This window comes from Andrena cerasifolii, chromosome 4, assembly GCF_050908995.1.
Source record: "Andrena cerasifolii isolate SP2316 chromosome 4, iyAndCera1_principal, whole genome shotgun sequence".
Lineage (NCBI taxonomy): Eukaryota > Metazoa > Arthropoda > Insecta > Hymenoptera > Andrenidae > Andrena > Andrena cerasifolii.
Window position 1 is genome coordinate 19,986,373 of NC_135121.1, and position 13,628 is coordinate 20,000,000.

A 13,628-nucleotide genomic window follows, 5' to 3' on the forward strand; every position below is an offset into this window, starting at 1 on the left:
TTTACACCAGATTTCGTGCATAAAATCGATGTATCTGAATATATTAATAAAAAATCGATAGTTTTATATTTGATTCTTATATTATAGTGATTCGAGAACGAATAACATATATATATAGTTTACTTAAAAAAATTCGCGTGCAAAAAACAATCCAGCGATATTTCGTATAAAGCCCGCGAATAGGTGAGTAAAAAATGTCAATAGATTTTGAAAAAAATTGTTAGAAAATTGAAGTATGATTTCCGATGGGCATGAAATAAAAAGTACACCAAGTACCTGGAACGTTAATTTGCCTATCACGCATTCGTCCTATATTACGCAGTATCAGGCTTTTGGTCAATTGTGTGACTCGTCTACAAATACGTAACATATAAAGCATGAACTGTACTTGTGTACGTACCTCGTGTACTGCACGCGCTTGTACACACTACACACTCATAGCCGCCCATGATGTTATATATCGTATCGTCATCATCAGAGAAGTGAAGTGAGGTAGAGGCCACCCACTCTTTCCCACAGCAGGTTTTTCCCACGCCCCCCAGGGTAACCCCAACATCCTTTTGCGGCAGCAATTCCACGGTACCTACGGGGCAGAGGGGAGTAGCTCACGTCAGGTGGGGAACAAGAGGGGAAACTGGAGGCGCTTGGGTCGACCAGGCCATTGTACTACAACAGTGAAACAATAGAATCTGCAGCTCACTGACGTAACTAACCATTTAAGTCCCGTAGCAACTGTCGATGTGCTTTCAATTAGAGTAATTAGACCTTTAACGAATCGAGCATCGTTGTTAAAACTTTCTATATCAATTAAAGTTTGTAGCGTTACTTTTCTCCTAGAGAAATATAAAGTGTAACTTTACGAGAAATCTTGAGCAATCGGAGCAAAGGGAACGTACTTGATGAGTAACTGCCCTCTATTTCCTAATAATTACGGTCTATCTCCGAAGTTTAGACGTGAATTCTCTTCTACGATTACTGTTAGTCATAGGAAAGGGGATTCGAAACGTTTTAACGCGACATGCGTGAAGCATTTCTATCTCAAGGACTCTGCTGTGCTCTATAGATACGTTCCTGATGTGGCCACTTACGCGCGGTAGTAATAACTTTACGTTGTCGGTGCGGACTTAGTTACTCGCCGAGTACCGTCGGGAAAGGTTCTGCGTTGCTTCGTGGGCTCGTTCCAACGGGTGTTCTTCGTTCGTAACTAGGTAGTCGGGCATCGACGAGATCGCAAGAATGTTTTGAACTTGACAAGCATATTGTCATCACGGGCCTGATTGTAGGAAATTTTAGGCAGTGCTCCGAGACGCTATGTTCGGATCTCGGATTTAAAGTGGCGCGCGCGCGCGGCGAAATTGTTTCTAAGGGTTGGCAGTACTGTTCGGAAAATTCGGAAAGTGAACAGGTGTTTTTTGAATGGATTAGGGAGAATAGTCGACGAGGACGCAAAAGGATTTGCGAATGGTGAAGGATCGACGGTCGCTGGGATATTTGTGATTCAACGACCACTTAGAAAATGCATTGGGATTTATGTTTAGATTCAAGCTTTTGTAGAAAATGAGGTGAGTGCGATGAACGTAACCTGTTTCTCTCCACTGTAACCTTCCCTGTGCCGAAAAGGTAAATAAACGACTGTGTTAGTGTGTTGATAATTATTTCAGGAGGGCATCGCGTCAACTTTTTATGCGTAAAATATTCTCAGCTCGCTGCTTAGATTGACAACTTGTGCGGGGAGCGAATATAAGCTTGAATTTCTGTTATCAAAATAACTGCACAAGCCTTTATTTTTAGTACATTCTCTTCGTGTGCAACCCTCGGCTTTTAATTAGTTTTCTTTTTATATTAATTGCAATTAGCAGTGAATATCGTACGTAATATTAATGCTGTAAATGCTTGAAAATTTAAATGGATTTGACATCTGCATATTGATGCAAACTTTTGCAATCCAAAGCAGTTGCCAGTTTGCTCTGTCTGTTTTGCGTGGTACAATGCTTTTGCATTTCTATTCTTGGTGCATTCAATTAAGAGCTAACAGTCTACGCATGTAACTGTAGCTAGGCAATTGGATTGGCAAGTTTCGCCAGGAAATACGAGTTCCTCTATTTTTCTGGGATATCACTCTTATACGTATGTTGAACTGCTATTTAGTAAAGTAGAGAGAACTATGCAAGCTTTTCGCAAGCAATTGTAGGTTCCTTTTTGTGCCCAATAATGGAAATGGAGGTGCATTGCGTAAAAGTTGCTATCATTTCAATAGAAAACAGTAAAGTGATACCTTTGTGCTTACAGAAACATAGCCAGAGTTGTAGAGACACGGCGAATAAGGTTGATTTAATTCATGCAGGAAAAATGAGCTCAGCTTGGTTCCCACAGTATATACGCGTGTTTCCTCTTTCCTGTACTAAGACTAGCAATTCTTGGCAGGTTATTTAAAAGATACCTAGAGTTAATTACATCTTGTATCATGAAAAACAAAAATCTTTCTCACGCTAAAGCTTGAAACGAGCGACGGCTCGTATGTTTCTGCATTTATTCAAATGCGTGCGCCTAATAACACTGCGCCGTTTCGCATTATACTAAATGACGTTGGAACATGTTTCTGAAATTACTCTGAACTTTCTACGAGTTGGCACATTTGTCTCCATAGCCTTTGCGGATTAATAACAATGGCTATATTTAAGAGAGACACGCGCCGCGCAGTCCGGTAACAGGGAAGGCTAAGCATCGTAATTGTGCCTGATTGAATTTATTTCAGGTAGAGCGGCAGAGGCAATTATGAGATGCACAGATGACAAGGATAGCACGCAGCCAACCTAGCGATTCGGTGGAATTCTGTGGTAGAACGAACCAAAGTGGAAGTTAAATATGCCACACCAGTTTGGGTTGCCTACGATGGCGCACGGAATGCAGTCTCCTCCTTCGCCAACTTCGGTGATGTCGGTTTATCCGCGATTCGGATCCGGTGTCTACAGACCGGATCACCAGGATCAAAGGTTGACACGCGAGGCAATGGAGCGTTATTTGCGCGATAGGAGCGACATGGTTATCGTGATTCTTCACGCGAAGGTTGCGCAAAAATCGTACGGTAACGAGAAACGGTTCTTCTGTCCCCCGCCGTGTATCTACCTGTTCGGTGATGGGTGGAGAATGCGGCAGGAGCAGATGCTTCGCGAGGGGGAGAGCGAGCAATCGGCGCAACTCTGCGCGTTCATCGGTATCGGTAATTCCGACCAGGACATGCAACAACTGGACCTGAATAACGGCAAACAGTATTGCGCGGCAAAGACACTGTACATATCCGACTCGGACAAGAGGAAACACTTTATGCTCTCTGTGAAGATGTTTTACGGTAGCGGGCACGACATCGGGGTGTTTCACAGTAAAAGGATCAAAGTGATCTCGAAGCCGTCGAAGAAGAAGCAGTCGTTGAAGAACGCCGATCTCTGTATCGCGAGCGGAACGAAGGTGGCACTGTTCAATCGATTGCGATCCCAGACGGTGAGCACGCGGTATCTTCACGTGGAGAACGGAAACTTTCACGCTAGTTCGACGCAATGGGGTGCGTTCACGATACACTTGCTGGACGATAACGAGAGCGAGTCGGAGGAGTTTCAGGTGCGGGACGGGTACGTGCACTACGGGAGCACGGTGAAATTGGTATGTTCCGTAACGGGAATGGCACTACCGCGTTTAGTAATTCGTAAGGTGGACAAACAGATGGCCAGCCTAGAAGCCGACGATCCTGTATCGCAGCTCCACAAATGCGCCTTCTATATGAAAGACACCGATCACATGTACCTCTGTTTGTCCCAAGAGCGCATAATACAATTCCAGGCGACCCCGTGCCCGAAGGAGGCGAACAAAGAGATGATCAACGACGGCGCCTGCTGGACGATAATCAGCACTGACAAAGCGGAGTATCAATTCTTCGAGGGCATGGGTCCGGTGAGATCGCCCGTCACGCCGGTCCCGCTCGTTCACAGTTTGCACTTGAACGGCGGCGGCGATGTCGCGATGCTCGAGCTAACCGGAGACAACTTTACGCCGAATCTTCAGGTATGGTTCGGCGACGTAGAGGCCGAGACAATGTACAGATGCCAGGAGAGCATGCTGTGCGTGGTCCCCGACATATCGCAATTCAGGGGCGAGTGGCTGTGGGTTAGGCAGCCGACTCAAGTCCCTGTCTCGTTGGTCCGCAACGACGGTATCATCTACGCGACGGGCTTAACATTCACCTATACCCCGGAGCCTGGGCCACGACCCCATTGTCCACCGGCGGACGAAATCATGAGAGCTCCGCGTGCCATGCACAATCAGGCTAGTATGCCGCCCGCGATCGCGGACGTACCGTGGAACACGCATCAACCGCCACAGCCGGGTCTCTGATGTCCCACGGGCAATCATAGTGCGCATCACCAAAGTTCACGACGCAGCCAGACGAACACTCCTTCGAACGTTATTCATTCGCGAGGCGATCGAGAGGAGACTGTCGATAACGATCCAACCAGTGACCAGGGTGTCTCGACGACCTACGCGCCGAAAGACCTGTTGCTCCGGGTCGATGGCGCGCCGACGAAATTAGACAATACAAAAACGACGACGACGACGTAGCAGCTAGAGAGCTAAACAGCTGAAGCATCGCGCGCCGTCCTCTTCTCCGTTCAGGAAGTGTATCGTTTCCCTTTGTTCATACAACCTGTACGTTCGTAGCTTTAAGCGTTGAGATACAAATTTACACAGAGAAGATAATAATTTATAACGGTTCTAGGATTAAAAGCTTTGTACGAATGTGAATACTTAGCTAATCACGTGGCAGGAAAGATTGAGAGGAGAATTTCGTAGGACGGATTCGAGATCTAAATAGGCTTGTATCGGTCGCGATGTAGCACACCACAGGGTGTCTCCTATGTCGTACACGACCAGCCGCCAAAACATACGGTTTGGTCCGTGCAATTGCATATCAATCGCTAAAGGTGGTTGGGCATTCGACGTTAATTACACTCGTTCCCAGAAGGTAAATAAATGCTTGTTTGGGTTGAACTCTCGACTGTAATACTGGAAACGCTAGCCTTGGAAATGTCGATGTTGAAGTGCGCGGAATCGTTGGAAACTAGAATTCACGATTCGATCGAATTCGCGTGACTTCCCCCTTTCTCCCCCCTAGCATCGGAAGCTGTCCTGGACTTTCTGTGTTTGTCTACGGCTCCTAATAACGCACGTTATTATTTTATGTACATAGCGACGTACGATTCACACGATGGTCATAATTACATTTTACTATGGTTACTTGTAATGTCTGAGGTACATCTTGATTAGTTTCGCAAAATTATTTACATGACATAGGAATAATTGTAGCTTTAAAGTGGCAGAAAGTAAAGGGCGAGTCTTTGAGGATCCTGCCAAACTAATCAGCACCGATAGATTTTGCGTGGTATTCGGCGGGTGCCACGGTTTCACTCTACCAACATCATTATTTATTTGCAGAATTCCCGTCGTCTCGCTGGTGAAACCTTTGTTTGCTTCTTTAACGTATGAAAATAGCGCGCACGTTTCCCATTAGTCTCGCTACCTGTCGACGATATATCGGTTCCTTGTAATTTTATACAACTCGCAGAGACAAAAGTGTGCTGGTTTTGGGAAGCACGTATGCAACGGTGCATATTGAAATGGGCGCGAGACGAAAGATAAGTCCTACGCATATACGTTTCTATGTCTCTCTATGTTTTACAATAAATTAGACGCAGATTTATATAACCAAGTCTTTGCTTTACGACCTCTCTGTTACGTCCATGTCCCAAGATTCGACTTTCGTGTTACGATTAAGTGCGGAGGAGTCTTCTTAGATTCGATACTTTAAGGAGAGTCGCTAGCTTTGTAAAATAGGTATGCTAGGTAGACGACGCGAGAGAACGACAGGCGGAATTCTCGTTTTAAGAGGGACGGGTCTGTTAAGTCGGAAGGTGCGAAACTGTTGGGTGGAAGTGGTGCGTTTCTCGAATCCTCGACTTGATCGGCTCAGTAGAGTACAGACTTTTTTTCTAGATACCATCGAATACAATTATCTACAACAGGAAGCGAGATAAGATCGCTTTGGGAATTGTCTTCCCGAAGAGATCCATTGTAAAAGAAGAATGTCGGTATACGTATGCCATGGGAATTTACCCACGATTAAAATTTGCACCGAGTACCTGAAGAACACGATTATCTTTATTCACAGTAATAAATTGCGAGTTAATAATAATTACATCCTTACATGTATCATTGGACGGATAATCAACGAATAACCATTGTTATTCGTTCCACCGGAAAACAGTTTCGAATAGATTTACGTCCATGCGTAAGTGTACCTACGTATGTAGGTAGCTTTGAAGTTTCTCGAGTTCTCGATCGCATAGTTTTAGTTGCACACAAAGTTTTGTCCTTGCCTCGAAATGACAGATTCTTCGATTACATCTCATTCTAATATATTAAAATAATATTTTACAAAACTATATGAAAACCTTATTTGTAAATAAATCATATACAATTTTTTCAGCTAATTATTTGTGTACACGTGAGTCACGGTTCCCCTTATATCTTCTTGATTATCGTAACAGCTCGTTGTCAGTTATAAATTAGTGGATGAATATGATTGTGATAACGCGGTGACCACGTTCTCTGTAATTAGTAACATATACGTACATACATGTGTGCCTATGTGTATGTATGTATGTACATATGTATATATAAGTTATAAAAATTTGTAAGGCGAACGTTTACGTATAAAATATCTGTTACTACTTGGAATTCGTTATTGTAAATGGGGGAAAAGTTGCTTCGTATTATTTCCTGTCTGCATATTTATAGAGAAACTTTTAGAGATTCTCCGAGTGCTTTGCTGGCAATGGTAAACATTAATAGTTATATAAGTCTGCGATAGCGACAAGTAAGAAATCACTTTCTATTGGCAGGAAAATGATTTCTTCTTTCGCTTCTGTTTAATTTCACGGAAAGAGATCTTGATAATTTAGCGAGACACGACCGCGTTCATTTTATCCGTATCGTACGCTGTTTATTCATATTAGTGAGCATTAGCGAAATGTACGACGTTAAAAGATCATCCATCTTATATCCGAGCGAGGTTTCGCACAATAATTTCGAGCCTCGTACTAAATTTCCGATCGTCATGTGGAAATAGGTATTACCCGACGACCAATTTGAGATTCTAGTGAAAGGATGCGTTACTAGTATATCCTGTAACATACAAGTTTGCGCAATGTAACTAATAGAGTAGAATTTACTCGTACGAGTCGAGTTTCCCCGACAACGAGTTTACCTACCTTCGTTTGCGGATGTATAAGGCTCACTCCGTGTTTATTAATTGCAATTAATAGCAATTCTGGATAATTTGGTTCTGTGCTTTGTTTAACTTCGAAAAATGCCGAACCAAATGTTGGCCACCGATAAACGATCTTGAGGAACGTTATCTTTGCGTCTTCCGGACTCATTCCTGTGTACAACAAGTACTTGTGTTAATCACGTATAGACGTAGTACAAGTGAGACGTTGAATTTCATTGAATGATTCATTCATTCGTGTAATATCTCACCAGCATCCTGATTGTACGCCGCTATTATCGACCTTTTCCAATCGTTCGAGCTCTGTACCTTTACCAGATCGCCTGGTATGAGTTCTCTCAACATTTGCCTATAAATGTGCACATTAAATTATTGTTTTATCTTTCTTCTTGCTGGATAAGTTATTGCGAGACGCGTAATATATGTACATATATCTCACTTACGGGATCGCTTGGAGTTCTTGTTTGCTCTCGCCAAAGCGAACCCTGTACACCAGCGCTGCCAGTCTCGATGCTTCTTCTTTAGTGCATTTGTGGTATCCTATCGAGTAGAACGATAAACGATTAGCGGAATAATAGCGAGACGCCAAGCAATAAATCGACCGAATAGAAAGTGATTGTTACCCCTTAACAATTTAGGAAGCTCCTGATGGAAATGGAAGATGAGATCGGCGTTTCTGTCTTTTCCAGGAACGGTGTTGGTCCACAGCTTTTTCATGAAGAACACTTGGTACGTAAATTGAGGTGAAACACCTACGTTAAACGTTCGGTTTACGATTACCAAGGAACTGTAAAATGTTGTGTTTATTCTATCGGAAGGTAATTAAGAACGTACCGTCGCGCGACGGCCGGGCTTTTCTGATCCAATCCGTCAAATGTCGTACAAAGTCGAAGAAAAAATCACCCTCCGGGACTGAGATGACCTTGTCGGCAATTTTTACAAACAGGCTGAACCCTTCCGCGGACCGCAAGTTCAGTCTCTGGGCGATATTTTGACAAAAGTCTTTCGCTCTGGTCGACGAATCCACCTCGAATGCCTGTGCAACGAATACAGATCCGTGAGGAATCGGTTTCGAACGGAAAAGGAAATGGAGCAAGAAAAGCGGCAAAAGTACGCACTTCGTCTGTATCGTCTGGGAAATACACTTTGTGAAATATTTGCGTGGTTTTGTGCTGTATAGCTTCTACCTCCACTTGATGTGGGGGGTACTTCCGTTGACCATTACGTAAAGTTTTTTGTAGTCTTTGTAAAGAATCCTGGGATATAGGATGCCGCCTCGTACGCAAAAACAGAGTCAGTTCCTGGAACGATTAAACCAGCGTGTTTTTCAACGAACACGTATCCACGGCGAGCACACGTGTACGTGCACAATTATTATACCTTTAAAAGACTTTGGCTGCAAGTGAAGAGACCGGTCGCCAGCCACATTAGCTCCCAACCTCGCTCTTCGCTCAATCTGTTTCGATTGTCGGTGAGCTGTTTCATGATTTGACAATAGATTTCGTCCCGTAGGATTTCGTTCTTCAGCGGCCCGTCGAAGATCAGATCGGTGTACTCGTTGCCGACACGTGGTCTCTTCGTTGGCAGATCTCCCATGTACTTCAAGATCGCGTTGAAAGCGAAGCACGCCTCTTCGGCCAGCTCCTCTTTGGATATTAGCTTCTTCAGGAGAGGCTGCTTTATCGGATCTCTGGAGTGATGCCACAATTCGTCGTTGTGCCCGCGCCGGGCCGTCGTTAAAGTCAACGCTTTCGACATTGTTCTCTTTGGCGGTGTTCTACGGCGAGGAAACAGGTCGTTCTTCATCCTTAGGTTCCCAGAGGTAGTCGAAGAACGAAAAAACTACTTACCTGAAATGATCGATAGCGTATTCTACGAGAGTATGCGGTTTATCGCGAGGTTCTACTCCGTTCACTTGCTGCGGATACAGTTTCCGGCCGTTCTCCGTCCCCTCGATGCTGAACAACGACTGAAAGTAAAGTTTATCGATTATTCTGCAGCAGTAGAAGCGTTCAGCGAGGTTCAAAGTGTCGATGGCGTTACCAATATATCGTTGGGAGGTTTTGACAGCGAGGGCAACACGTAGACCGTCTCGGCTGGGAAATCACCCTTTTCGGTGGTCCTCTCGCAAGTGCCGATACACCATCCCGAGTTGAGAACAGTCTCCCCGGTGCTCTCGTCCTCCAATACAATAAGATCGCCTTTCTGGAAGCTTAGAAACGACGAACTTTCCCCCGGTGCCTTGTAATCTTGTAACGCGATTACGTATTTGCTACGCTTCTTCAGGCCCTCTAAAAAGTATACCACCAGGTCGCGAATATCTTCTGCGTTAGGGCTCTGGAATGTGAACTCTTCTCCTCGCACCGTCGATAAATTGAACGTCTGCGTGAACATTTTGTTCGTTCTGGAAGCGAATTGCAGAGGGATGATAGGACGCGAGAGTCATCCGGGCACGGAAACTAACGAAAGTAAGACACATACTTCTGACTAGATACGGTGGTGATCTCGGGAAAGGACAATTCCAGAAGCACTTGTTCCTGATCGTCTACAACGTACACCCCGGTCCAGTTGACGGCTATGATAACGTCGTTCTTCGGCAGATTCGGGCCAGAATTTCTGTACGCCTCGTAGAAGCGAGAGAAAAGCAGGGGCCACTTGAACTTTGCGTAACCAACTATATCCTCCTTGACGCGCAAAGCAGGTACTTTCTCTTTTAAGTAGTAGCTCTGTGAACGGAAAGGTTTCGTATAGACAGAGATTTTTTTTTGCTCGAAAGGAAAGGGTCACGGAATACCTTTTTGTATGCTTGAAGAACTAGATGGCCCCATCTATCGATCGCCTTGTCGATACCCGTCAAACAGTAATCCGGAATGTAATTTGGCAGAAGAGTGTACAGCCTGTCCACGTTCATCTCCGTGTGATACTCTATGTAATATTGCTGGGCGGCGATCATTGCCAGATCCTCCTCCTTGTCGCAGCGATACTCGCCGAATTTCACCCCCCTGACCACCTGCTGGTAGATCAAATTGGTGGCGACCTGATCCTCGGTCGGCTCGTGCCACGGCGCGAATATCTCCTTCCTGAAGAATAGCCTCCACGGAGCGTTTCGTTCCTGAGCACCTTGCTCCTTGGCGTATTGCTCGCACTGGGAGATAGCGTCCATTACGTGATCGCCGCCGCTGCCCAGAGACGAGACCTTGTCGAACAGAGCGATGTAAAGAGAGAAACCGAACTGATCCCGCAAGGATATCTTGTCGGACAGCTGATTGCACAGTTCCCTGGCGGTGGTGGCTGAATCGGCGAGGAGGGTCTTAGTGTTCCCGTCCATGAAGGTGATCGGCAGCATGATCGGCTTCTTCGATTTAGTCGCCTGAAGCTCCAGCCAGCTGGGCGGTTGATTCCGAGTTCCGTTGTTGAACGTCCTCTTCAAACGGTCCTCGCAATAGGGCGCGTAACCCGGCGGTCCCTCCCTGATGAACGCGCGCAGATAATTGACGAACTTTTCCGACGGGGCGAAGCATCCGACGCAGAGCGAGAGAAGAATCCAGCCGCGAGCGTGCGACGACTTGGACGGATTGTTCGTCAGTTGCTTGCATATTTGGCAGTAGATCTCGTCCCTGAGCTCAGCGCGCAGTATCCCATGGCCTATGATGAAGTGCAGCTTCTCGAGATTCGACGTCGGCCTCGCTTCCAGCCACGACTGATAGCTGTCCGCCGTGTACTCGTCCTCCTGCAGCTTCCGTCTCACATCCTCTCCGAGCTTGTTCTTTCGTTTCAAGGTGAGGGACACCAGCTTGTGCCTGATGGATCGTGGCTTTTGTCTGAGGAACGTTTCCGGGTCCATCCCCATCATCTGAGCCTCCTGGAACTCTTTGCTCCGTATGAAGTTCCGCCCGAGCGTTGCCGTCACCTTCGACATCACCGACGTCGTGTCCCTGTCCATTGTGTGGAATCTCGGCTCCGGCAGGTCCCCGGTGAAACGGAGTATGGTGATCCAGAGGGCTTGCGCGGCCAATTGATCCCCTTGCGTGTGCAGAGGCAGCAGCGGGTGTTTCAACGGCTTCCTAGAATACTGATGCGTGATGTTCCCTTGGAAATAGGTGGCCGCGAATTTCTGGAACTTGAACTCGGACAGGTCTTCCTCGTCCTCCGAGGCGGTCTGAACGGGGCTAATGATTTCCTGCTGATCCGCCTTCGGAGCGGGCAGATCGTTAAACACGGACGTCTCCCTGGCGGGAGTGGGAGCTTCGCTGCTGGAATCGGGCAGGAAGTCGAACATAGCCTCGACCAATTTGCTGTCGTCGACCGGCTCGTCTTGCTTCTTAGCCGCGTCGTTTATCAGATTCTTCTTGATCTCCATTCTGCGTCGGTCCTCCAGCTCCATCTCGATTTCCTTCCTTTCCAGCTCCTGCATTCGATCCCTGTAGTTTTGCTCGGCGATTTCTTTCGCTCTCTTGTTCCCTTGGTCCTTCAATTCCCGCTCCTCCTTCTTCCGAAGCCTCAGCGCTTCCACGTGCAACCGATACTCGTATTTCACTTTCTTGTACCGTCTCTGGGCGATCAGCCTTCTCACGTGAGCCTGGATCTTCACGATCGCCCACAATTTCTTCTGATACATCTTCCGCACCAGGTAGCCCCTGGCGCGTGCCTGCAGGGCGACGATGTGCCCCCTGAGATGCCTGAATCGGTGCGACAGCACCCGCGATCTGATCAGCGCCTGAAGTCTCATGTAACCGATTCGCATACGTTTGTATCTCTGCCGTTGCGCGTAACCTCTCCAGTACTTCTGAACGATCGTCGCGGCCGCTCTCATGCGAAGGAACCTCCGCCTGTAAACCCAGCCACGTATGTTGCGCTGCAGTATCAGGATCTTCCGCGTCAGTACACGGTCGCGCTCCTGCTCCAAGAACAAATCGTGGGCATCCTTGAGGAAAACTTTTGTATGCCCGAGCTGATAGTCGGACCTGCCTAGCACAATGTGACAGATCTTGGAGGTGGCCGCGTGACAGTCGACCTTGTGCGACGGTGCTATCCCAGGGATCAGGAACCGGTACCTCTCGACAAACTCCGGGAAAGAATGTCTGATCGGATAACCGGCTCTGCGTATCCGAATGGTCTCCATCATGCCGGAATACCTGAGTTGCCGGCAACAGAGCCCCCTGTCGAACATCATTGGCTTCTTGTACTCGTTCGGCTTGATACACCTGATGAAGAAAGGCTGACAGCTGCACAGCGTCTTCATCAGAGAGTCCAGAGACTTTTTGAACTGGGTGGAGAGCGTGGGCGCTCTCTTCCTGGTCTCGGAGCCCATGCCTATGTCCTCGGCGAAGCAAGCTTGCAGAAACTTGTTGGACGATATGTGAATGAGTTGGAGCAAATCAGCGCTGAACGTGTCCCTGTTCTTCTCCAGGAAGCTTCTGGTGTCGTAGAACACGACACCGGCGAAATGGTTCAGCCCGAAGGACGTGTTGATGTCCGACTTTGGTTTCAAGTAATTCCGATGGCTTCCGTGGGTTTTGTGTATTTTGGCCAGCATCGTTTGGTCCGTGCCCTTAGGAAACTTTGACTCCTCGTCGATCAGAGCCATGATGTTCAGCTGCTTTATGGCTATCAGATCCAGGGCGTCCTGGTTATCGACGAACTCTATATGCTGCCAATTGATACCCTCGTGGTTGTATTCCTCCTGCTCCAGCTTGAAGATGTGCTGCACGAAGAATTGCTGGAGATTCTCGTTGGCGTAGTTGATGCAGAACTGTTCGAAGCTGTTGTGATTGAAATTCTCGAAGCCGAATATATCCAGCACACCTATCGCGCTCCGGGACGTGTTCTTGGGCCTGTAGATAGCCTCGTTGATCTTCTTCACGATGTGCACGAACAATCGCCCGTATATTCCTTTAACGAACGCGTCTCTGATGTCCACCGATTGTTCCCTGGACAAGGTGGAAACCTGCGTGGAAACACGCGTTACGATTCGCGAGTAGAAATTGCTTTTACGCGGCTTGGCTGAACGGTAATCGCTTGTTACTTACAACCGTCTCACCGTGAGCAAATATCGTTCTGCGAGTGAGAGCGTCTATCAAAGATTGCACCGGCACGCCGAGCAGATGCGCCACCCTCTGCACGTTCGTTTGCTCCGGTATCTCCGTAGCATCCAGGTTATCTGGGAAAGTAGCGGAAATTCGAGGGGATTCCAGGCGAGTCTGCGACACTGCGCGTTAAACTGTCAACCGCTTACCTACAACGGTGGCTCTGTACTTGACGTTTCCCATGTGCAATAAGGCGGCGAGTAGCT

At 47.0% G+C, this 13,628-nt stretch overlaps 2 protein-coding genes and 1 long non-coding RNA gene across 8 annotated transcripts in view; 1 reads left to right on the forward strand and 2 right to left on the reverse strand.

Moving 5' to 3' along the window:
• Positions 1-105: 105 nt before the first annotated feature.
• Positions 106-2,497, reverse strand: LOC143367897 (uncharacterized). Of its 2 annotated transcripts, none has more exons than XR_013085113.1 (2): positions 2,276-2,497; positions 106-583 (listed from the first exon to the last, which is right to left on the reverse strand). It is a non-coding gene; the product is annotated as an uncharacterized LOC143367897 (long non-coding RNA). The 2 variants fall into 2 exon arrangements; XR_013085112.1 differs by lacking the exon at positions 2,276-2,497 and adding an exon at positions 1,089-1,203.
• On the forward strand, positions 1,157-6,539 carry Su(h) (recombining binding protein suppressor of hairless). 3 transcript variants are annotated; one of them, XM_076810141.1, is made up of 2 exons: positions 1,157-1,577; positions 2,768-6,539. In XM_076810141.1, the coding sequence occupies exon 2, from the start codon at positions 2,866-2,868 to the stop codon at positions 4,384-4,386; it is 1,521 nt and encodes a 506-aa protein (XP_076666256.1). In that variant the 5' UTR covers positions 1,157-1,577; positions 2,768-2,865; the 3' UTR covers positions 4,387-6,539. The 3 variants fall into 3 exon arrangements, with proteins under 3 accessions (XP_076666256.1, XP_076666254.1, XP_076666255.1); XM_076810139.1 differs by having other exon boundaries at positions 1,157-1,562; positions 2,756-6,539; XM_076810140.1 differs by having other exon boundaries at positions 1,157-1,562; positions 2,760-6,539.
• Positions 6,186-13,628, reverse strand: part of Ck (unconventional myosin-VIIa ck) — a 15,635-nt gene continuing 8,192 nt past the window's right edge. For all 3 annotated transcript variants that reach the window (XM_076810123.1, XM_076810122.1, XM_076810124.1), the window contains exons 8-21: positions 13,572-13,628; positions 13,366-13,496; positions 10,131-13,283; positions 9,818-10,062; positions 9,380-9,740; positions 9,187-9,305; positions 8,717-9,113; positions 8,455-8,637; positions 8,171-8,372; positions 7,960-8,088; positions 7,780-7,876; positions 7,588-7,685; positions 7,320-7,489; positions 6,186-7,233 (exon numbers count right to left, since the gene is read on the reverse strand). The exon at positions 13,572-13,628 is cut by the window's right edge and continues 109 nt beyond it. In XM_076810123.1, coding sequence (XP_076666238.1) covers positions 7,027-7,233; positions 7,320-7,489; positions 7,588-7,685; positions 7,780-7,876; positions 7,960-8,088; positions 8,171-8,372; positions 8,455-8,637; positions 8,717-9,113; positions 9,187-9,305; positions 9,380-9,740; positions 9,818-10,062; positions 10,131-13,283; positions 13,366-13,496; positions 13,572-13,628 — 5,549 coding nt within the window. In that variant the 3' untranslated portion in view covers positions 6,186-7,026. The remainder of the gene's footprint in view (positions 7,234-7,319; positions 7,490-7,587; positions 7,686-7,779; positions 7,877-7,959; positions 8,089-8,170; positions 8,373-8,454; positions 8,638-8,716; positions 9,114-9,186; positions 9,306-9,379; positions 9,741-9,817; positions 10,063-10,130; positions 13,284-13,365; positions 13,497-13,571) is intronic.